Raw genomic sequence first — 23,979 nt, 5'->3', positions numbered from 1 at the left:
TCCAGATACTAGCTTAGACAACAGTTGAAGGCAGTACAGGAATTCTTCCAGTACCTAAAGGGGCCCTACAGGAAGGATGGGGAGGGACTCTTTATCAGGGAGTGTAACGACAGTACACGGGGTAATGGTTTCAAACTGAAAGAGGGGAGATTCAGATATCAGGAAGAAATTCTTTACTGTAAGGGCGGTGAGGCAGTGGAACAGGTTGCCCAGAGAAGGTGTGGATGCCCCATCCCTGGAGGTGTTCAAGGCCAGGTTGGATGGGGCTTTGAGCAACCTGGTCTAGTGGGAAGTGCCTCTGCCCATGGCAGGGGGTTGGAACTAGATGATCTTTAAGGTCCCTTCCAACCCGAACCTTTCTATGATTCTATGATTCTATAAAATAATGATCCCCCACCTTTGTGTGTCATTGATTAAATTTGTCTAGAAGGCCTGGTAGATATTGGCCTTTTGGACGCTTTTGTGATACAAATGTAAAAGAAAATTGTCAGACCCTACTTATATACCTTGCTGTAGCAACATTTGCCCTTCGCGTGGCATGAGCTGCCAGTAAGTGCAGATACAAAAGTCTAGGAATTTTGAACGATGGTTTGCAAGGCTACTATTGCTGATGGAGTAATTAGAGGAAAACAGAAAATATTTCCAGTCTCAAACACCAGAAACCTGGGCTGAGTCAGCAGTTCTTTCCTCAGGAGTTCAGATCTTCTTAATCGGTACCGAAAGTGACGTGTGGTTCTTATGACACGAAGTTATTAGTGCACTATTAGCTACGACTAATGATAAATCAAGAGTGTAGCCTCTGACACAGGAGCCATTACAGAAGCCTGAGAGGATGACAACTTAGGCCTATTACTAATTCAGATATTTCTTATCAGGGATAAACTAATGGAAGTTTAGGATGGTCATTTTCTTCAAAGTGAAAAGACTTCTCAATCTTATGATGCGCTCCAGCGATTAGGTGTGTTCACAGACCGGGAAGGAAGTAACTTTTTAGCATGCTAGTTACGATTGACTTGCCTGGGAAATTAGTTTCATTTTTTTCTCTCCCATGAGTACCATGTTAGCATAGGAATCTATAACTATTGCCTAGTCTGTATGAGTGCAGTTGGAGTTTGAAACAAGTGCATAGATCTCATTTTGTGGTCATTTTGTTTTTTCTTTAATTATGTTCTCTTCCTTGTTCATTTAGAGTATTCTCTTCTTCCGTGATTTCTTCTTCAGGTGGATGGTTCTGTCAATAAAAACGAGGAATGGGTACACTGTGGGGATAACAAGTGATTCATGAAGCCACTCATTAGACCTGTGATATTATTTTAAAATGACACAGGTGGAGGTGGCAAAGCAGGTACTAGGTTTGGTTTCTTCTGAAAAGCAGCTTCCCATAACCTAAGGGAGCATCTATAATCCATAGCTCAGATACCATCTTTAACATTGACACCGCTTCAAAATTAATTCTCATATGTCCTGGACTAATAGATCAAATACACAAAATCAGAAGCACAGGGGGCACACGGGGAGACCTTTCAGCAGGTTGAATGCAAGGAAGCACTGGGGGAGAAGAATCAGGCTACAATGGGGCAGCAGTAGAAAGCAGGGGGAAGTGAGGTCTCAGCAAGATTATTACCAGAACCAGTTCTGGTATAACTGTCCTTCACACTGCTCCTGTCTTGTGGAAAGTGAGAAATTCCTTTTGTTTTGTTTTGTTTGCTCTTTTCATATGACCCATGTAAAAACACAACAGTGTGAAAAGATCAGACTTCAAGCATTTGAGAATGCTAAACCTTCCTTCATACCTGGACTAATTGTTCTCATATTCAAGTTAAATTCAGGTTCTGAATTTCACATATAACAACATTTTTATCCTTCAGTTGTTCTGAAACACTGAAGCAGATGGATAATCTCTGAAAGCGCGGAAGCATAAGCATTTTTTTCTTTCTTTACAAGAGGTGAAAGAAGTCTAGAGGATCAATAAATAAAGAACGCTAACTGTCCTACATATTTTGACACATAAAATCTCTCTTTTATCCCTGGATGACCTAAAAGAAAGAAGTGGGATAAATCTCCATGGTGAAAAAAGAGATGTTAGATGAACAATAATGAAAAAGCAGGTTTGGTTTATATTCAAAGTTTCCCTGCCAATTTCAATTAACATAACTGCCAAATCTGCATTTATCATTTTCATAACAAAAGTTGAAGCACAAAAAAATAAAATTACTACCAAGGATTTGTTCTTCCTTCTTACCTAGGACTAATGCCAATAAAACAAAACTATGAGAATAATTACAGAAAAATCCAACTGTCTCCTACATAGTAGAAAAGAAAGGCCTCTACTCCTGCCCCCCCCCCATTTCCAGTGGTATGAGTTCATCAGCAGCTTCTTTTCTGACCCCCTTGTCCTTTTTGCTTTAAAGTACATTTAAACATTAAGTTTAAATATCTGGTCTGAATTTCCTCTCAACATTAGACTGTAGCCTGCTGATCTTTAATCAAATATCTCTATTTTATTACATCTCGTCCAGTCATCTCTTTCAAGTGTCCCCTTACCGATGCTCCTGGAAAACCCCATCTAGAAAGTCCTTCACTTAGTTTTGATACATATAAAGAGAAGTAGCACTGATTCTGTCTGTCCAATAATTTACATTACTCAGGAGTTTCTCTACTCTAGACAATGCTTTTCAATTTTTTTTCCTCAATTGCCTGAGATTCAGGATACACTTTTTGCTCAGATCAGATAGAAAAGACTGCTTTCCTAAAATCTTAACACTGTAGCCCACTTTTTAATGTAAACTGTACCATTAGGGGATGGCTGGTGCTACTATACCTTCTGTGAGTTTAGCAAATGAAACAAATTATGCCAACAAAAAGACATGTGATCTGCCATGATTCCTTCTGTCATGGGAGATAGCAGGAGGGTGTGCTGGTAATGTGTTTAAAAAAGAAAAGCATACCCCTCGCTGATATAGTAAGATTTCATCAAAACAATGAGTGTAACATGGTTATCCCCTTCAAAAAAACATGAATTCATGTGCTGAAGAGAAGAGCTAAAGAGATGACGAGTAAAGAGCCTAGATAGGCTAATAGGCTACATCTATAGTGAGAAAGATGGCAAGTTCCTGGTTTGTTTACCCTTGAGAATAAAAAAGGCTGAGAGGAGATATTCTGCTTGGTTTGTGCCACTGTAAAGTGGAGGGAGGAAAAGGAGTGAGGAAGAAAAAAGACTATTCATGCTGACTGACAATGCTGGCGTTCAAGGAATGGGGCATACAGTCATTTTGCTGTTGAATAATACCGAGATCATATCCAAATTGTAATATGGCTGGCAGCGACTGAGCAAAGAAGGTAAAGGGAAAAATGAATGGATTAATGTATTGATTTCCACACTCCTCTTGAAGGAAAAGTGAGCGATTTCTCTTTTTAGAAAAAGGAAGGGGAAGGTTTGGGGGGAGCAACACATCAAAAGACTTTTTCATACGTGCAATCTTCAAAGACTTATGGAAAGACTCAGAATCCACTGAAGTAAGAAAACAATTCCCACTGATTTGAGTATGCTTCAGGAAAGTTAAGAAACATTTACACATTAAACTTCTTAAAACTTTCACGACGCAGAGTTCAGCAATAAAAAAAAAAAAAAAGAAAAAAAAATGAGGCCCTTGTTCACTTCCCGCACTTGCTGTAACTGGGTTTTCTCTAAGGGAAACAGTATGAGTACTGGCACATACTTGGTGCCATGGTGGAATGAGCCGGGACGTCAGGGTATGACTTGCTAAAACTTCAAGAAACATGCACTACCATCTTTCATGCTTATCATTGAAGAAAAATCCTCTATCAGTTCTTCTGTGTTTCTGTTCGGATCACTATACCCAAGAAGACTTGGAGCAGCTGGAAACGAAGCTGAGTTTTGTGGACCAGCACTTAAATACTTAGTGGTTAATGTGCTCAATGGCCACGTGCAGAGCCATTCTGGCCCATATCATGCAAATGCTGTATTTCTATGACATCTGAAGTCATTATAGGATTCTAGTGTAAGGATTCAGCTAGCGGAGTTTTGCCTAAGTAGAAATGCTAAGGACTTTAGGATTTTTAGACTGGTCTTTAAAAGGCTAAGAAATGTCAGAACAAATCAGGTCCATATTTTCATTTCTTACTGGTACGCAAAGAAATCTATCTTTTCTCTTTAATCTAAAGAATTTGCCTATTTTTAAACAAGAATAATGCATTATTCTTTCACCTAAGGGAGAAAAAAATCCCCAGAGCATAATGCCCACTGGTGTCCTTACTCTCTTCTGAAAATTTCTATAGGTGGTAGCAGCAGGCAGACAGTAAACATACCACACTAATATAGATTTGAGATTTCTGTCCCTGAAAGATGGCACCATAGTGCCAAGCATGATTTCATCTGTTCTGTCACACACCAATCACCATTACTGATACTGTATAAATCCTCAGTGTCTCAAATGAAGGTGACATTTTCATGGATATACTAAAAATAAAAGCATTCATCCCACATAGATGCAAGAGTCAGAATGAAGAAGAATAAAGAGAGATCTTTCTCACTTACCAACCTGAACCATCTGAACGATATAATTTCCAGCCACAACACCTTATACAACTTTGTTTAAAGTACAGCCCTTTCTATTTTATGTTTCATGCTGCACCACTCTTAATAGACCATTAAGTCATGCCAGGCTGATTTATGACAAGGAAACTTCAGAGAGCAGAGTGAAATGCATCATACAGTCACATTGCACTTAAATGCAAATAGAATGTATTTAATTAATCTGAAATTTGGAAAATTCATGGCAGGTGTCAACTGTTTCTCTCCTCTCCAACATGGTAGGGAAGTGCAGTTTTTGTAATTTGGTTGGTCTCCCCTTACGTCCTTAGTTAATTCCAAATACTTAGTTTCTATCCAGGTGGCAAAAGTATCTAGCTATTTGTTGAAGATGAGTCATAGCATATGACAATAAATTAAGTAAACCTGACTTACTGCAAGGCAATTGAAATGCAAAGAACTATATTTTCACTTGGACGTAGTTGAAATTAATTTGAAAACTGAGTACTCTGTCATCTGAATGACTTTTTGGATGATTAGTAAAAAGGAAACTGAAACATCAGACAGATCGTCCTAGATCTTCTATTTGAACTTTAGGTCCTCTGTCTCAAAGCAGTACAGCAAATGCTTTTGGAAAGAGGGTCAGCGTTGCTTTCAGCGGGACTACATGAAACTTTTGGGCTCCTCCCAACTTTTGTGTGTCTTTTAACAGCTGTTCTCCTGCCCAACTGCCATAAGAAATACAGCAGAATGTGAAAGTGAAATAATACTAGCTTGCTCACCTGGAAAATCCATCTAATGAGTGAAATAAAAACAGAAATGGTCTAAATAGGGATAAATATCTTGTTTCCTAAACCCATCTGTTGTAAATCCTGTCGGAAATCTTTTCAAAAGGTTATAAATAAGAGAACGTCTATTTTAGAAACGGGTAACACTTTTATTCCTAGCAGCAGATCCAAACATGATGAGTAATCTGGCATAGAGCTGTTAAATTCACCAGCTGCCATCCACCTTGGGCAGAATCATACTTCATTTTGTCTATGTAGTATATACCATACGTTAATAACCATTTGAACCTAACATGGTCATTGGTAATCCCACTCCTGAATTTTCCACTCAAGCTGAAATTTAAATAAAAATATCACAACTAACAGAATGTAAATACTTGAAACAGGCAAAAACCGAATAGAAAATGAAAACGATCCTGTTTGCAACAAGAATTGTAATCCTGGAACATTAAAAAACATTCCTCTATTCTTCAGTGACAGGGCACTGAAAGAAAATGTCTTTATTGTGTTTAAAACACAATAAAGACAAAACATGTCTGCTTTGAGTTGGAGGTAGTGATGAAAGTTAGAGATACACAGATAATTCTTAGGTGTCACAAAAGAATATAAACTTTTAAACTGCCGTCTGTAGTCTAAGGTATGCATAAATATATAAATATCCTTCTGTTAAAATGTCATCCTCCTAGAGATCTGTGAGCTTAATAACATTAAGTAGCATTTGCTTTAGCTTCCTTTCTGTAAGGAGAGGTATTTTTACTCTGCACTCCAGTTAATTTCCTGAACAACAACAAAAAAGCCACAAAATTTGACTCACCATTCTTGCCAAATGACAATTTTAACAAAAAATGATTGTTTGGGCTTCCTGGTGGGGAACTGGTGGTGGAGAGGGAAGTTACTTTACTTTGCTTTACTGGGCTTTAAATTTTCAAAAACCAGAATAAGTAGTCACCTGCTTTGCCTACTCTTGACTGAAACAGAGATATGAACTGTAGAAACCAGTTCCATTCCAGGTCCTTAAGCAAAAAGCAATAAAAGCATACGCTATCATAAGGACAGCATTGCCTTTTCTACAGGCACAGGATCAGATAAAAGTGATCTAAAGAAAGCGATCTGCTTATATACAGCAATCCCTACATACACTCTTGTACGGGAGTTCTATATGTTAAATATATTTGGGGCTGGACTTATTTACTTAACAATCTTTTCACAATTCACAAAGATAATCACTAAATTAAAGACCATATGACCATATGATAATTATTTTGAAGTCAACTATTCTAATTTATGTTTCCTGAATAAATAATGTAAAAGAAGAATTTTCTTTGTACCAGATGTTCACTTGTAACAAAACAAAATAGCTTAGGCAGGGAATATGACAAATTGACCACAGCACGGTCACACAAGGGGATCATATACCTGGACGTAAAGTAACTTGAGACCAAGAGCGTCTGTATAAGCTTTGGAGATGGAACCGTGGATGACTCAATGGCCTGAAAAGTCTTAAAAAAGAATCAGTGTTCTGAAATGAGACACCACGAACACTGCTGAAACCTATCATTTTCTTGTGACTCTCCGGTCATTTATTTTACGTGGCTTTCACAGAGCCTGAAACAGTCTCTACTTTGTGATTTTTTTCTTGCCTTTCTTTTAAGAGTGAGCAAAGTGAGAAAAATATCTAGAAGACTTTTAATCTTGTAACATTTTCTTAGTGAATGAAGAAGGACATTTCATTATTAGCCATGAACCTCCTCCCCAACATGAGATATACATTAAAAACATACTAAATCCACACTACATTTTTAAGCAAAAGAAAATTTTCTCGTGAGTTTACTCCAGTTTCACAGTTACAACTGCTGGAAATGAATTTCTTGAGAGCTAGTGTAATGCCAAAATAACACATTAGTGACTGGGGTTTAAAGCTTGCTATCAAAATCCCAAATAGAGAACAGCGAATTTTTGTTCTGCACAGGGAATTCTCCAGGTATGGATAGGCCATGTCTTGACTGCAGAGGTACTTGCCTTGGCTGTACATATGCTAATTCAAGCAAGCAAATAAGCATGGGATCACCTTAGTTCTGTAAACAGAGGCCTAACCTGGATTTTATCTTTAAATTATTCCAACCTCTCTTCCTCCAACCCATAACAGTAAAAAGCTGAGACAAGTTCAAACTCACAAACTTTAGTCAAATGTATTTCTAACATAAGTCTTGACTACATAAAGACAGACCAAACCCCTCAGCAATCTCCGTAAACACCAGTACATGCTTTGCACACTAATCTAAAAAATTAGAGTAACCGTATTATTATTCTAAAAGATAAATCTGAACACAAGCTACAAAAATCAGAGGAGCAGTGCAACTGGTTAAACTATTTAGAAAATCCATATAGGCACAGAGTAAAGATCCGTGAATGAAAATTAAATAATATGTTTGGAATATTTCTGAACACCAAAAGTGAATTTCAGCTACTGACAGTTGCAATTTTTCCATCATGCTCAGTTAGACTTTTAGAAATTTTCAGAAGTAATTTCGAAGTACAGGAAGGAATCAAATTTTCAGTATGGAAATTCAAAATCCAGAAGCTGTCTTCCTCTGGACTTGTTATTCAAATCAGTCTGCATCCTATACAGCGCATTCCAAAATGCACTCCAAGATGACCCCAGGGCAAAAATCAGTGATGAACTTTCTTAACAAGCACGGAAATCTACTCCATCCCCTCTTCCATTTCAGGACTACTTAATTTCAAAACTCTTTGAAAGATACAAGAAAGACGGGACATGCAAAGCCTGTGCTTTTACTGCTATGCAATAAAAGCATAATGAGCTGATCATTTAGGGCCTGATAGAAGCTCACCGAAGTCAATACAATCCTTTCTGTTGATTTCAATGGCTTTTATACCAGGCCCTTAAATAGACTGTTAAAAATGTCTGAATGAGTGATTTTGGCTCAGTATCACCACACCCACCCCCCGTTTCACTGATTGGTATTTGTTGGTGATTTGGCAAATGCATTTATACATGACACAGCAGAAAATACGAAGTTCAGAAATAGCACTTTGTCAGTCAAAATCACTGCCTGGTGTTAGACAGTTAAAACTACTAAGCACTGGCTGCCAACTTCAGCCAGTTAAACGCTGTTGCAAATGAAAGATGAAGCATTGCATGAAGCCATGCTAAAATGGATAGAAGGATGGTTACTTACCAACGGGGCGAGCTGTTGACATTACAATGGTGTAGTGAGAACATAAAAAAGAAATTAAAAAAAGAAAAGAATATCTGTCAGAATGCATGACGTGTAATGTTACCTTCCACTATGGATACTACCATGATTGCTAACCCCTCAAATGACAGCCTAAGTAAAATGTTTACTGTTTAGTTATGTGCCACTATTATCACATTTACTTGAGCATAGCATCTGAACAAGCTGACTGGAACCATTCTCTGAGAAACATTTTTATTATCTTCGCATGCCATCATCAAGTATCATTGTTAATGCCTGATAAAAGAAAAATTGCATTACATTAGCAAAAACTTTTAGATCCTGATGAACACATCAATTTAAGCCGCAGACTGCCAAGTGTCATGCCAGTAGATGCAAGGCATTTTCTTTCCAAGTCAAATACCAATTGAATTTTAAGCTTGGCCAGTCAGTAAAGCAGTAAGGGCTACAGAAAGCCCAGGACGGTTTTTCTCATTCAATAATGGGCATGAAAGCTTACAGCACACTGCTTTTTTCCTCACTGACAATGCGGATGAAAATATAACAAAGAGGCTGAAATGGCCGCAGGGATTTCAACCCAAAACCTCCCAAATTACTGCTTAGATAACTTCTACTTCCTAAAAAAACCCACTGCTGAATGATCGACAGTTTAATACTGTTTCAGGTTGCTATCAAGATTGAAAGCTGCTGCTGCAACAAGTGATTTCTTGATTATAGCAACAGCCCTTCATTTTGCTTGTGCTGGGGAAGAGGGCTGTCAGTCCCTCTGGTAATAAAATATAGACATCCCCTTTCAGAAGAACTGAAAAGTTGAACATAAAATTGACTCCAGGTTGCACCTGGGTAGGCCAAACTTCCCTTATTTTAGCAGTAGAAGTAGTTACACATTTCTGAGCAACAGCATAATTATTAATATTATTTTTTTTAGTAAGTTAACCAGCTCTGTATGCTTATGTGCAGACTAGGGTCAAATATAAGTTATGCAGATCCAGAGGTAACACAGTATGCAAGGACCCTCTTAGTTCTCAACCTTTCTGTGGCTTTATCCTTACTTTGACATACCCACTTCATTTAACTATCCATCACCTACTTGAAGCCTTTCTGTCTTCTGGTATTATGGACATACTCCTTCTTCTGCTGAGAGAGAAGGAATAAGAGTGATCTGCCCTTTTTCCAAGAGAGGACATGAAGGCTGAGCCACGGAATTAAAATTCCGCTATGGTTTGTGACAGAGTAATGCAAACTCCCTGACTGCATCCTCATCCCCTGCTTTCAGAGGATGGAGCCATGAACGAGGGATCTAAGGATAATGCTGCTGTTGCCAGGTTTGAAGCTGTAACTACATGACTCCGGCAAGGACTAAGGCATCCTCAAAGTAAATTTTGAAGCGCTATGTGTTTTTCCTCCTCTACATGATGAGCGGTTATGCTAAAAGCAGTTTCAGACAAAACTGGCAAAAGTTTAAGAATTCAGAATTAAGGGTTCCTTTAATTGAAAAAAATGTTGTTCATGGACCCTTAAAAGTCAATGGGTGTTTGTCCAGTCCTTTGTTTTCAGAAAATTCAGAGCAATAACCTTCTCCATTGAATTTCTTGGCTTTTCTCATTTTCTGTCATATCCTGAACATTTCATATGCTTATAATATTGTGGCTTCCTTTGTGTTTGATAAACACTATGAATTTGACTATAAATGACAAACCCAGGGGGGAAAAATACCCAAGATAATGAAAACCTGCTTTTACTGTAGGAAAATCGATTAAATTATATATTTCCTCAGGTTTTTTTCACCTTAATTTCATCAGGTTCAAGCTTCAGTGATTTCAAAAGATTTTTTGCTTGGTTCTAGCTATTGTTTATATCACTAGTCTGGGTCACAAATCTAAAAGGCTTGCTCCGATTATGTATACACAGTTCTAGGAGTGTTTAAAGGCTATCAAATTGGTTGCCAGATTTATTGGATACCATGATTCTGCCTGTGACAAAGGAACAGAGTGAGAATATTTCTGTGAGTTCGTTGTAGTGACTATTTTTCTCACGTTACAAAATGGAAGAACAATCTCTTACACAAGCATGTAGCAGGTAAACCTATTTCTTCAGCTTAAAACGGGAAGAGCTGTATTTCCACTTATTGACTAAAGTGAACACTGAGGTAATATTTCAGCAGATGGATTATCACAATACTCTCTTCCCTTTGTTATATACTAACATCTTCCCCTCTACAAAGCCACTCGGTGCTTTTTTTTCCCTTTGAATTCAGCAAATTAAACTGAACTGTGTCCATGCATTAAATGGATGGAAATGGAAGCTGGCCTCTTGGGTCAGTTGACCCCAGTTCTAATAAAGCAATCCATTGAGACTTTGAACATTTGATTTAATGTGTATGAAAAGAGAAGAACAGATAAAGCTAAAAATGTTTTTATTAACCTTTCACAGCTCTACTGAAAACCGTCAGCATGCACCACTAAACTGTGAAATAGTGTCTGCATGATATCCATTGTGCCAAATTGCTGCTTATCTTTCGGAATGAAGTAAGAACTATTATATTCTATTTACTCATATGGAAATATTAGCCTAAAAACTTTTTCTCTCCCCATAATCTTTAGCATGTCTATATCTACTGTCATGAAAGACATTTTGGCAACTCATTATTCTACCAGTCTTAAAAACTCCTTACCGCATCAAACAGCAGCACATAAACACTGAGTGGATACTAGAGACCAAGAATATTTTAGAAGAGAATATGTTAGTCTTTACTTTGTAATAATTACAAAATTTAATTAGGATTTTCTTTTTCCTTTAGCTGGGGTTTATCTTTCAGATATAGAGTAACAGTAGAGAGTTTAATTATGGCATAGCTAATCCCATAATAATACTATCTGCATTATGTTTGGCATTAATAAACATAGTTACTTACTACACTCCTTATTAGAGAAAGGAACACGAATAATAGCATAAGCTGATGGCTCACATATTAAAGTCTATGCCCATGGTTATGTGGTGCTTTCTTATGCACATATACGCACCTGTTCTTCAATAAAAAACATTGGAAGAGCTCTTTAACTGCAGGGCGATACTATCCTATTGAAGTCAATTACAATTTTGCCTGAGATATCAACGGGACTAGGATTTTACCTTTGTTGTAAATCAGTGCCAGCACCCACAATTGCAAAGAGTATGTGAAACCCAAACAGTGTCAGGTAAGGATGTGGCCCATTTCGTCAGAAAGCAATTTATCCATATAGGACACAGACCCTCCCTCCATGGGAACACTCACCTCGGACAGTGAGGGTAGCAGAGGCTTCCACTTTTCCAACTCGATTCTCAGCAATGCATGTGTAGGTTCCTTCATCTGTGCTCATGGCCTTCTTAATGCGCAAAGTGTAGTCATCTTTGATGTCATACCTGAGTTACAGAAAAAGAATGAAAAGTCTTTCTGTAGACAACAGAAATGAATGAAAACTCTCACCTGGAATATGCCAGTCTGAATCTATCTTGGAGCCAACTTTGGAAGATAAATTATTATCTAGCATTAGATAATTCCACCAAGCATTAATCTTCATGACATTTTTATTGCACTCTGCATTAGTTAGAAACTTTACATAAAATTAGTATTGCTATGTTCCCTCAGTATTAGGGCTTTATTAATAATATCATTCACTTTGTCCTTGATCTAGAGCAATAAGATAAAATTAAGCTATCAGACATCAGTTATCAATACATGACAGCTCAGGTTTATCATGCCTTTAACTATGTGAGCTACACACTTTACCTTTCGCTGATTTGGAAATTTCCCTTTATATATAGTTTTTCTCTACAGCAGAAATCCCTTAGGGAAACTGTGAGCATATTGGTAGGATCTGACACTACAGGATTACAAACAATAAAAAATATATTTAAGCTCTGGAAGGTGGCATTTATTGAAGAGGCACATTAAAGAAGATTTATCAATTTCATAGAAATACTACAGAATGATTCATTAAGTGTGGGCAATAACATTTTCTCTTTCTTAAAAGAAATTAGAAACAATTCAATTATGCTTTGTCCATTTCCTTGTTTTTACTGTTGTAATAATTCTAAAAGTATGAGGATGTATAAAACTTGAAATAATACAAAGTAATTCAGCATGCAGTGAACATTCATTCTCAAGGCATTTAGAGTGCTTACAACTAGAAAAATATTTTCAGTTAAATTGTTATTATCCTGCAAAAGTCATGCTTAACAAACTATTTTAGGCTCCAAAGCTCATTAAAGTCACCAGGGGACTTTATCTTGTATGAGATGTCTTTGGCTCCCAAACCAGGAAACCCCTGGTTTTCAGCATGGATATTTTACTCTTGAAACACTCTCTTGTAAAATTATTTTCAACAACATTTCTTCTAGACATAATAAGCCCATAATACCTTAAGTCACCTTGAATCTACAGTTAGCTTCAGATTCTCATGTACCAAATAGCGAAACAGGAATACAAAGCTAAAGAAAGATTGAGACTTCAGGAGACATCAGTACTCCTTCTCACTGTATGTGCACTCATGACATAACTTCAGAACAACTAATTTACCTTCTCTTTGTTATACAGGAAAGGCCTTGTAGACTTGTTCAGCAAACATATCAAAATCATATAGAAGAGCATCCTTAAATGTTTTGATGAATAAGAATGTAATGGAATTAGTTACAGGAATCTTGTGAGTATTTGGGAATCTGAAACATTAAATTCTGTGTACATAATACACGTTTCTATTGTTTTTTTTACTATAGATTTGTAGAGAAAGCACTGTGTGCTAACAGACTTTAAAGCATCTTAACTCAAAAGGATCCTACATCTTGAAACATTTAAAGTTCTGTTATGTCTAATTAATGCTCACATCAATTACAGCATTACTAGCAATTCCAAGAATAAAGGGAAGTCAAGACATCTTTTCACATTCACAATACAATACAGCTTCATTCTATATTCAGTAAGTCCATTTTAATCATAAGCAAAAAATAAATTAAAAAAGACCAAACTGAGGCTAACCATTCTGTCAGAGATAAACACATATAATACCCCTTTTGTTAGGAGTTAAACTTAATTATAAGTATATGCAATACCTTGGGTTTAACTAATGAATAAGACATAAGCCAACGGGAAGAATAAGTAGATGCCATGGCAAACTTCAGAAACTCTTAGGGACAATGTTTTTGTTAGTGTAGTACCAGTGTGCGTGGGGGGGTGTGTGTGTGTGTGTAGTCATGATGCCAGAGAACTTAATTTGCAGTTTCTGGAGCAGTAAAGATCTACTGCAACTATGTTCAACAGCCATATGCAGTTGAGGCACATTTCTTCTCGACTGCTCACAAATTACATCATTTTGCATGCTGTGCTGCACTAGTCAATGGCAAATAGAAATCACTGTTTTCGTAAGAGAGAAAGGCAAATTGTCTCCCTTTAAAATCTCAAGAATATGACAACAGTATCCCACAATGATGGAGCAGTTATTTGTCTTTGGCGACCACAGAGTTGCAGACAAGAGAAAATGCTTATTTCCTTGACATGAGGCCAGCCCTAGGGAACTAAAAATATAAAGTTGTATTCAGCTCCTGTAAGAGGAGAAAACTAAGATGAGCTCTAATATAAATGAGTTCTGTGTAAGAATCATAGTTATAAAGCTGGGCCACAAGTAACCATTTATTTAATTGTTTGCTTGGTTGTTGTTTTCTTTCACTGGACAAATAACATCCCTGTGGTTCACCTACCGCTGTCGAGATAAGAACAGACAGGCAGCAGGACTTGTATCTGACCGAGCGGCTGCTTGAACTGGGATGCAGGCAGCCTTGGGACAGGGCCCTCCGGTCTGCTCTGGGCTGCAGCTGACTCGCTCTTCTTCATCTCACCGATGTGCTGGTGCCGGCATGCCAGCCAGCTGCCTTGGAGGCTTCGGCAGTCTTTATGCCTGCACCTGCCAATCATGCAAATTGTGCAAAGGCTGCTGGGAGAAGGAGCCAGCTGCGTGGCATGCCAGGACGCAGAGCGAGGAGGGTACAGCCACCATCTCCCACTCGGGTCGTGAAACGGGGGGTGGCGTAAACATGTCACTGTCACGGCCCAGTTATCAATTACTTCAAGGAGAGGTACAGCTCTCCCAGTCTGCTTCTCCAACGAGGCCATACTGGGTTTTTGGACCACCCTGACAGAACGGGCCATCTAGCAATTAGATTCATACATAGATGGACCCACGGGACATTATAACCATCTGCTGTCCTGAAGTATTGATACGCTGCCCCTCAGTCATCTGTTCCACCCACATTGTCCCCAGAAGTCACCACGGTTCAGTGAAGAGCTTTGACAGATGAAGCAGGCAGGAAGGAGAAAGGAAGAAAACTGGCTTTTAGCCTGATCCACAGCAGCACAGATCTTGTGTGAGAAAGGGACCGTGAAGTAACAAGGAGTGAAGCCTCAATATGTTTTCAGTTTCTCAAGCATCCGCCTGCCCAGTCTCGAACAGTGTCTTGTCTCCTCTCCGTCCCAGAGCCTCATATTCCCATAGCAAGATTTTTCCACCTGAGTTTCTGGAGAAATTAACTCTCATCTGAATTAGTGCTACTGAACACTTGGGAATCAGGATCAGGGCCTCTCTGACTGCAAATACCAATCACAGAAAGAGGCTACCAGACTCCTGGATTGATGACGGAGTGGCGGAAAAGCAGAATGTACCGGTTAAGCTGGTCCTTAACGTTGCTAACGCACTAAGAAGGCAATGCCTTCCAAATATGCGCAGTGTCAAGAAACACCTTCTGACATATTGCCCAAATATTGCTGACTCCTAGCCAATTAATGCCAACATTCAGCTTTAAACACAGGGCGTCAAACATCAGTTTCACATGTTTATGGCCATCTAATTGATTTTAAGTACTTCTCTTTGTTAAACATTTGGAGGTGCTTAACCTTTCAGTTCAGCTTAGACTTCAGCCATCATCCAGGGCTGGGAGAGGTCTTCTAAACAGCTAGTCAGCCTGTGCCTAGATATAAACCAGCCACTTTTGGGCACTGCGTTACATAATTTCTATTCTACAAGTAATAGAGCAGGTCTGCCTTTAATTAACCGAGAAGGAAGGGGTGGGGGCAGGGGACTGGAAAGGAAGAAAGAAACAGAGAAACAACAGGCAGATGAGAAAACACTGCTGGTGAGGAAAGTCTAATAGAAATTGGGTGATTTTGAGTGAAATCTGGCAGTCTCTGGCACATATGAATGCATTCATTGTTGCTAGTTTTGATTAATGACAGTTGTACAATAGTGTGCTGACAGTCACTGCCATACAGACACAATTTTTTTTGATATGAAACACTGCTGAAAATGCAACCCAATCAGATTTGGCCCCTGAACAACATGTGCTATCATCACTGTACCGTGAATTGAGATTGATTGGTAACCAGCTGTGACAAAGTGGGAAAAAGAGCCTTGTCTTTTTCAAGAAAAGAAAAGAAGAAAAATAAAAAACTGAATTGTGTCAAAACCATTACCATCTGCTCAACCAAATAACAAATAAAACAAAACACATTAACTGTTTTTAAGTATCACAAATTAATGCACTGAGGTTGGATTCATGCATTAGCTTAAGCATCTAAGAATAATCTAGAATTAAACTGGTTTTGACACAGTTGTAATTTTTTTTTCCCCTAGATACAAAAGTTTATCTGTCCACACTCAGCCACCAATCTTCCACGGTTATCAAATAAAAAAAAGGGAGAAAGAATTTACTGAACTTGGAGAGATTTAGCAATATGCCTTTTTGTGTTTGATACATTTTACTGAGTGCTTCGCAGAGCCCCTAGATTTCCAGATTTTCAAAAACATGCATGCAGCTATGCATAAAAATGTATGCACCTCTTTGTCTTTCACATGCACAGGTAGAAAAACTGTGTCTGCAGCTGCAGTCATTGCATTCCTACATATCCAAGTAGGCCCAACTGGAAAAACAAGGATGCACTTGCTTCAGCAGTATATTTTAAAGGTGTAAGAAGGCATTACTGAATTCAACAAAACCAAGTCAAAAAGTGATATTTCTTGCTAAAGAGAGTTTGTAAGAGAAAAAGTCACATCTTAACTGTTGTGAACTGATGCCACTGGCCTCAAAAAATTTACATCCATTTATACCTGGCACCTATTTTCTTCTAAAACATTACCGTAAAAAACAGTAATAAAAATATAATAGAATCTTTGCGTGTAGGCTTTGTAGGCTTTCCTTTTTTTTTTTTTTAGAGATGGCACAAGAATTGCTTTGCTCTATTTTCTTTTGCCTGTTTGCCAGGCTATTTTGCAAAACAAGCACAAAGCTTCAAGATTACTCACAACATCAATGATTAGGGAGCCCAAATAGAGAGATGCTACTGGCCAAAACCAGAGTAAACAGGAGGTAGTTAAGGAGGCTTAAGCTTCTGTCTCCACTTCTCTTTTGTGGTGCTGGCACTTCAGCTCCCAGCACAGTGCCACAGCTTTTCACTGGCTCCTCCACTCTCTGTGCCAGATGGAGGGAGCCAGAGAGAAGCTGCAGTGAGATAGGAAGCATGAGCTCGTTACCCGCTTCAGCCTTGTGTGATCCAGAAGCACAACCGAGAGCTTCCGTTCTCGTCGGTGATGCAGCCACCCCTACTGCCAGCTCCCTCACAAGAAATGCTCTTTTTTCACTTCCACCCCATGCATTGGTAAGTGGAAGAGGAAAGAAGCACAAACCTATGTGAGTGACAGCTTTCTGAGGGGAAGATAAAGGAGTCTCTGGTTTCCCTTCCCTAGCAAAACCTGAATCAGCAACGGAGAGAGCATGAATGTATATATTTGTGTGCACTGGTCTCAAATTACTCTGCTGTACCCCTGAAATCAAGGCATCTCGTTGCTGGGTGGCTCTAAGCCACTGCTTACAGCCATGATAAATTGACCTACCAGGGAGCTATCCCCAGGCGCCGACAGGACGGCTGCCATTCACATCTATGTGTCCAGATTGCCATTTATTCTTTGGCTGCATCTTTCTTGCCAGAGAAAGGTATAATGCAATGTGACATTACCTTGAATTTCTTTGCGTGAGACATATATGCAAGCAGTCATATAAAATGGTTCACTGGCCTCTTTCCAACAAACCAGGAAAAGTTAAGTGATACAGGTTACTGTTCACTATTTTGATTTTCTTAAAATGTACTGAGAGCAGGTTCTGCTTTAGTCCAAATTCTTTTATGGGTTGTGATCAGCAGATTATTTGTCATTTCTTATAGTGGATGTTCTCAGTTGCAATAATATAAAACACAAACTCACACTGCACTGTGCCTTAAAGCATGCAATAAAATGGCTTAAATCATCTCATAAAAGAAAGATGTATACAACAGCTACAGTCGTTGGGCCAACATTGTGAAACCACACCTATGTCCAAGGAAATGGTGGTTTTGAACTTCTCTGGAAGCATTACACTACGCGGTACTACTCTTATGTGCAAGAACACGTATATGACTGCACATAACTAGCCTCACAAAATCAGTAGTCATGCACTCAGGAGAGAATCAAGAAAGGAAAATGAGACTGCTTTTTTATTCTCTTTGAAATAATATGGAAACAAACAGAAGTTAAGAACAAAACATACGTTTGGGAATCAGTGACTCAGTAAATATCTAAACTGATGCAGGCTCCATCTTATACCTCCACATTTCTGTTTGCACAGAGAAGTACTCATAGGGAATTACCACATGATAATTACCCAAAATGGGCTTATGATTTGATTTTAGTTCCAGACAGAGCTCCACATTTCAAAAACTGGAACGTCGGTGGAAGTATGAGCTAAGAGACCATGTAATGACTTGGCATGGAGACCTATCCTCCTTTCACCAGAAGTAGTCCTTTCCCTCACAGATGAGACACATTTTTCAAGCACTTGGGGAGATTTGTATTATTAATGCCTATGTCATAAATTCATCCATCAGAGAAGCACCCTAGAATCTCAGGGTTATATGCTCAGCACGTGCCACTGAAATTAATTTTAAGGAAAAGCAAAATACTGGCTTTGTCCGTTTCTGTTTTTAAAAAATTGAAATGATACTTCAAGGACTGGAACACAATAAGAAGATCTGAGCCCAGATTGGCACCTTACACTCACTAAATATGGCTTGATGCATTTTTTTTAACGTGAGCACACAGATTATGAGTAGTTTGAAATAAACAAAAATTTGTGTTGGCCTGTCTATTATTATTTGCCTTAGGCATGATGAATAATTAAGATAAACTTGTCAGAGAACTAACTGAAATATTTTCTAATCTGTATTTCGAATCTGTAACCAACCTTGAAGTGGTAATTAAAGATGAAGTCATGTTAACGTTTTAATGCAAGTGCCTTCAACATTACAGTTGAGCCAGAAGTCATACTATTAAAAAGTACATTTTGCTAAAGTTAAGTAATTCTCAACATAGGACTTACCAATAGGAACTGGAAAGTAGTTCTTAGGGTTAAAACTATAACCTTGCAGTGTTTTCACTGACGGTTTTTGTTTGTTTGTTTTTAACTGAGATGACAACTTTTGTATCCCACGCAGGGATGGAATGTGTTAAAGCAGAAGAAATCCCTGCAGGATTGGTCAAAGCTGTGGTCAGAGCTCTTGAATCTTACTCCCACTTGAACATAACCACCAGCTTCCCTCTCCCTGCTCTCCTCAGGGATTTACAGAAACGACTGAAGAGTTACTACCTTTACTTTTTCATTCTATGATTTTAATAGTCAATACATTGATAATAATAAGCTTAAACTGTTTGATATCCTTATACTTTTCAAGAAAGCAGGCTACCTCAATATTCTGAAACGTATAAACTATGTGATTACTAAGCTTTTACTTAGTATACTCTGCTTTTCTGATACTGAAGAAAGATTCAAGCACTAGAATGAGTATTCTGAATGAAATCAAATTACATTTTTTCTTGGGCCTCCTTCCTGCAAGACCATTTATTTACTGCAGTCTTCTGTCAGTGGAAAATTCAGAGAAATCCATGTTTGAGGCTACTACTACTGGCTCTAAATTTTGTTTCATAACTCTGCTAGTGACTTCATTAATTCTCTGAAATTTAACAATTTTAGGATGTTAAATAAGAAAGAATAAAAAATAAAACATTTTCTTGTCACAATCCTATTTTGAGTGCGCTGCCAGTGATCAATTCATAGATCACCAATGGTTCACACAGCGTAAAGAGAAAACACGTACGCAGGACTGCTAGTTGACACAATTCCTTTATGGTTGCTGTTTGCGGAGTTGTAAAGCTATTTTCCCAACCCTGACCCTTATGTAAGCAACGGGAGACTGTTTTCATGCATCCCCAAACAGACTGCCTGAAACAATAGCTCTTCTTCAGCTCTGTGGTGAGAACTGACACTTAACATGAAGCCAATTTAAATGTCAATGTTATTAACCGTTTCTCTGCTGATCAGTCTAGCAGAGCCACATATCTAACACTTTTGCTTGCAGCATTTAATATTTCATATAAATTGAATGGCAGATAACTACTGGGTTAGACTGTAGACCTCTGGGGTAACTGTGGGACGATGCATTTACAGGACTTTATTCAATGCCATGCCTTGAGGGATTTAAAATGTCAAAAAATACTCTAATTTACACTTTCACTTGGCCATGTATTCCTCAGAAAACTGTAAGGAATATTTTTCCACTTACAGAAGAGGAAGGGATCACTGACAGGCAAAATATCAATCAGAGAAGAGGGATACTCAGCCAACAGAACAACAGGAAAGGGTTCCCCACCAGCACTGGGGTACATCATCTTGATGCCATATACACAAAAATAAACCAATCCCTGCCTCCCTATTACCCCTCATCACCTCTCTATCTCTAAATGAAATCTCTGGCTTTACAGGAGAAGTTTCCTTAAACGATTCAACACAGCAGCTAAAAAGATGCTGACATTGCACTCTGCTGAAATCTACCTGTGTTCAGTTAGGCTACACGGACTCTCGGCAAGTTGCACTGCAGCTTGCCCTGTGCCAGCCATGTGCTGCACTAAACCCAAAGTAACAACATCCTCTGCAAACCGCCTCTACTCCCTCCAGATGTAGGTAAGAATAAAAATAGCATACTAAACTCCCTTCTTTCACTGTCGCCTTTTGACAAGCTATTAAGAACATCCAATCTTCTCCCCTATGCTCCTCATAAAGGGACTTAATCTCTCCTTGATGCTTTAGCTTAGGAAACAAAAGATGGGCATGCAAATCATACTGGATCTAACCAGAGGTGATGAACAGTACATGTGATACAGCTAATATGAAAAACATCATTTTTCCCTGACCCTTTATTTAAAACCATTAATTGTTATTAATTGCAACAGAAATTTGCTGATGTAACCAAAGATTATATCCATTACACTACTAAAACACACTCTTTACTCTAATTAATTTTCAATACTCATTAGACTGCATTTTGTTACATTCTGCACAGAGATTAACTCGACCAAAGCACACAGCGCTGTAGTGTTATTAACTCATATTTCATTGAAAGGTCATTCTCCCCTTGGTTGTATCTAGAGGACGCTGTAGTTAAATACCTCACTATCCCATCCTCAGAATATAAATAGAATTATGTAGCACTGTGTTTATTCTTAAAAATTACTGTCTCTCTGGCTTACAGGACCTTATCGTGTGATCATGAAGAAATACAAATGCAGAACATCTCCAGCTCTCAGGCTCTTCCCAGATCTCTTCCTAAAAAATCTAACTTTTCTGAGTTTATTGGGATAAGGTTTGCTGTCAGTTGCATTTAAATCCATTTCAAGGATTTGCATCTGGAAGACCGTAAGATATTTTTAAAATGTCATCATTTACCCTTAGTTTCGAGCTCACCAGAAGCCATGGAGGAAAGCACAGAAATTACAGTACTTACTGAAAATGCACACCTATCAGAAGTGTGACAGACAGTATTTCTGCCCAGGCTATGTGTATGCAATTACTTTTCAGGCACAAAGAGGCCAGTTTTAAAAAGATAGCAAGACTAACATCTACACAGCGTTTTGTGTTGGAGCTAACACATAACTTATTCTAAGTTAAGTCTATGCATTACGAATGCATTTTCCCATGTGATTTCTAATGAATATTCCTAATCTTTAGTCAATAAGAAACCTTAGTGTGCTGTTTATGATTGTCATTGCTGTGTATCACTGCTCTGTTTCACTTAATAACCTACAATCTCTTAACACTTAGCAATATTCTTTGTGTAAACTACACACCATTTTTGTTCTGAAGCATCACTCTTGGTTTTTCTGCCTACACTTCCATTGCGTGGGTGGCACGTAAAACAAATACCTCTTCCTGCTGGTGCAGTTGCCACTTTTCATCCCTAGTACAATATTCATCTAATCAGACAGAGCCTGTAAATGCAACTTACAAGAGCAGGTTGTAATTTCATTAAAGATGTATTTACTGAGCTAAACCAGCTGTTCTGGGCTGGAATGCAAAAAAGAGGCCCATGTGATTGCTACTCAGTCGTTTTTAAGGCAACTGAAAAATACATTTGCTGAGCTAACCTCACTCTCCCAAAGAGCTGGCACTGCTAGCTTCTTCTGTGTAAAAGGTTTAAACAGTTATTATAGCGTGTCATAAATTTTAACTTGTAATTGAAAATCTCTTCACTTCCTAAAAAAAAAAAATTAAAAATCTGTATTACTTGCTATGTAATTACAGACTATGCAGCTGCTCTCTTCGGCTTCACTAGAAAATTTGAAGACATGAAGCACTCTACAAACCTTATTCAAATTTTATTAAATTGCTAGTCATAGATATGCCACTCTCATATTGGAGGCTCTCAAATGATATCACTTTCTTCCTGTTACCAGGACTAAAAAACAGATGAATCAAAAGTTGATCCAGGCCATATTGAGTTTCTCAACACACAGGAGACCATCAGCTCCTAAGCGGGAAAGTATCATCTCTATTTCTGCCAAACAGACATCAAAGGGAAAGCTACCTGAACGTGTGTCTGGAAAAAGACTTCAATGTATAAAGACAATTTTTGTTTAATTTTCAATAGGTCCTGGTCATTATGCGTGGCCACAATTGTCTGAGTCACTTTAGTACATTTTTTTTTGCTATTTCCTTGTGTCACTTAGAATGAAAAGAAACTCTGTTCATGAAATAGTGAACCTAATATTTCAGCCAAAGGCATAGCACTAGTGACCCCACAATATCCTGTTCACATCCAGTGGTTTGACATGAGTCATACTTGTTTAGCTGTTCCCTAGCCTTTGTGTACTGTGGAAGCTACGGTGTTATGCTGAATTTTTAGAGCAATTAAAGTAAAATATACATCATGCGCCTCTACCCTTGATTCACAATGCATTTCAGTCTTGGGTCACTGATTTGAAATGAACAGCTTCTGGAAAAAAGCTTTACACATCGCAGACTTCACATGGTACTTTGTCTCTCCCTGTTGGTCCAGTATCAACATTTTTAATAGCAAGTTAGTAATTTGCTGAGATTGGTTTAGGCTCTAAAAAGAATTTTCAACTCTGAAGAATTTAATTAATTCATTATCACAACAGGGTAAAAGAACTACGAAAACAGTCACAATACATAAGTCACAATAGTCTTTACACATGGTCCTTCGTATCGCTTTCTTAATTCCTGCCAGCCATACATAGAAGAGCTCCATGATGTATACCACAGTCTTTGAAATCTCAACTCAGGTCTAGAGATTGTCAGACAAGTAACTTCCTTTCACTGATAGCGAGACCTATTTTTCCGTACCATTTTGAAAACTTCCACTATAAGAACCACTTTAAGATTTTAAATTCAAAATATAGACTATCATCAGAATTGTTTTGGATCATCAATTCAAAATAGCTAAAACTTGGAATGAAGCCTTGCACCCTTAGAATAAACTTATGTCCATCTGTTCTCAGCTTTAAAGCATAGTTATTCATAAATTTCTGGCTAATTACATAGACAATTCAACAAAACAGCCAAATTATTTTTTTTAAATAGTCATATTTTCAAACATAATAATTTCTTTAGAAGTTGCTTTTTTTTTCTCATTCAATCCAATTGCAACTGGAGATGCTTACAGTTCACCAGGGACCTTTATAATTAAAACTGTAACAGCCTGAAATTATTTTCCAATTATTTCTCAACACACCAATCGGTGCAGCAATACTGTTTATATTTGTCATTAGAAATTACTGTGATTACTTTTCTCTTTGCTTTCACATGTCACTAAAAAAAGCTAAAAGAAAGCAGGATGGAAAAACAGAGAAGGATTTATGAAAGACCACGGATCGAGTATCACTGATTCTGGCATTCACCAGGAGCAAATTACAGAAACAAAATGCATACAAAAATTCAGCTTATCCCACTTTGCTATCACCGAACTAGATACTTTTGAAAGCTGAACCAACAATAGATACATTTAAAAATTTGCAGT

The 23,979-nt window shown here is 38.0% G+C and overlaps 1 protein-coding gene across 15 annotated transcripts in view; it reads right to left on the bottom strand.

Moving 5' to 3' along the window:
• ROBO2 (roundabout guidance receptor 2) overlaps positions 1–23,979 on the bottom strand; it is a 471,920-nt gene that overhangs the window by 112,377 nt on the left and 335,564 nt on the right. For 10 of the 15 annotated variants that reach the window (XM_063347562.1, XM_063347578.1, XM_063347615.1 and 7 more), the window contains exons 6-7: positions 11,833–11,960; positions 8,541–8,552 (exon numbers count right to left, since the gene is read on the bottom strand). In XM_063347562.1, the coding sequence (XP_063203632.1) occupies positions 8,541–8,552; positions 11,833–11,960 (140 nt within the window). The remainder of the gene's footprint in view (positions 1–8,540; positions 8,553–11,832; positions 11,961–23,979) is intronic. The other 5 variants (XM_063347569.1, XM_063347606.1, XM_063347674.1 and 2 more) reach the window with 1 other exon arrangement.

Source organism: Chroicocephalus ridibundus, chromosome 1 (assembly GCF_963924245.1).
Source record: "Chroicocephalus ridibundus chromosome 1, bChrRid1.1, whole genome shotgun sequence".
Taxonomy (NCBI): Eukaryota; Metazoa; Chordata; class Aves; order Charadriiformes; family Laridae; genus Chroicocephalus; species Chroicocephalus ridibundus.
This window is presented reverse-complemented; position numbering and strand designations above follow the sequence as displayed.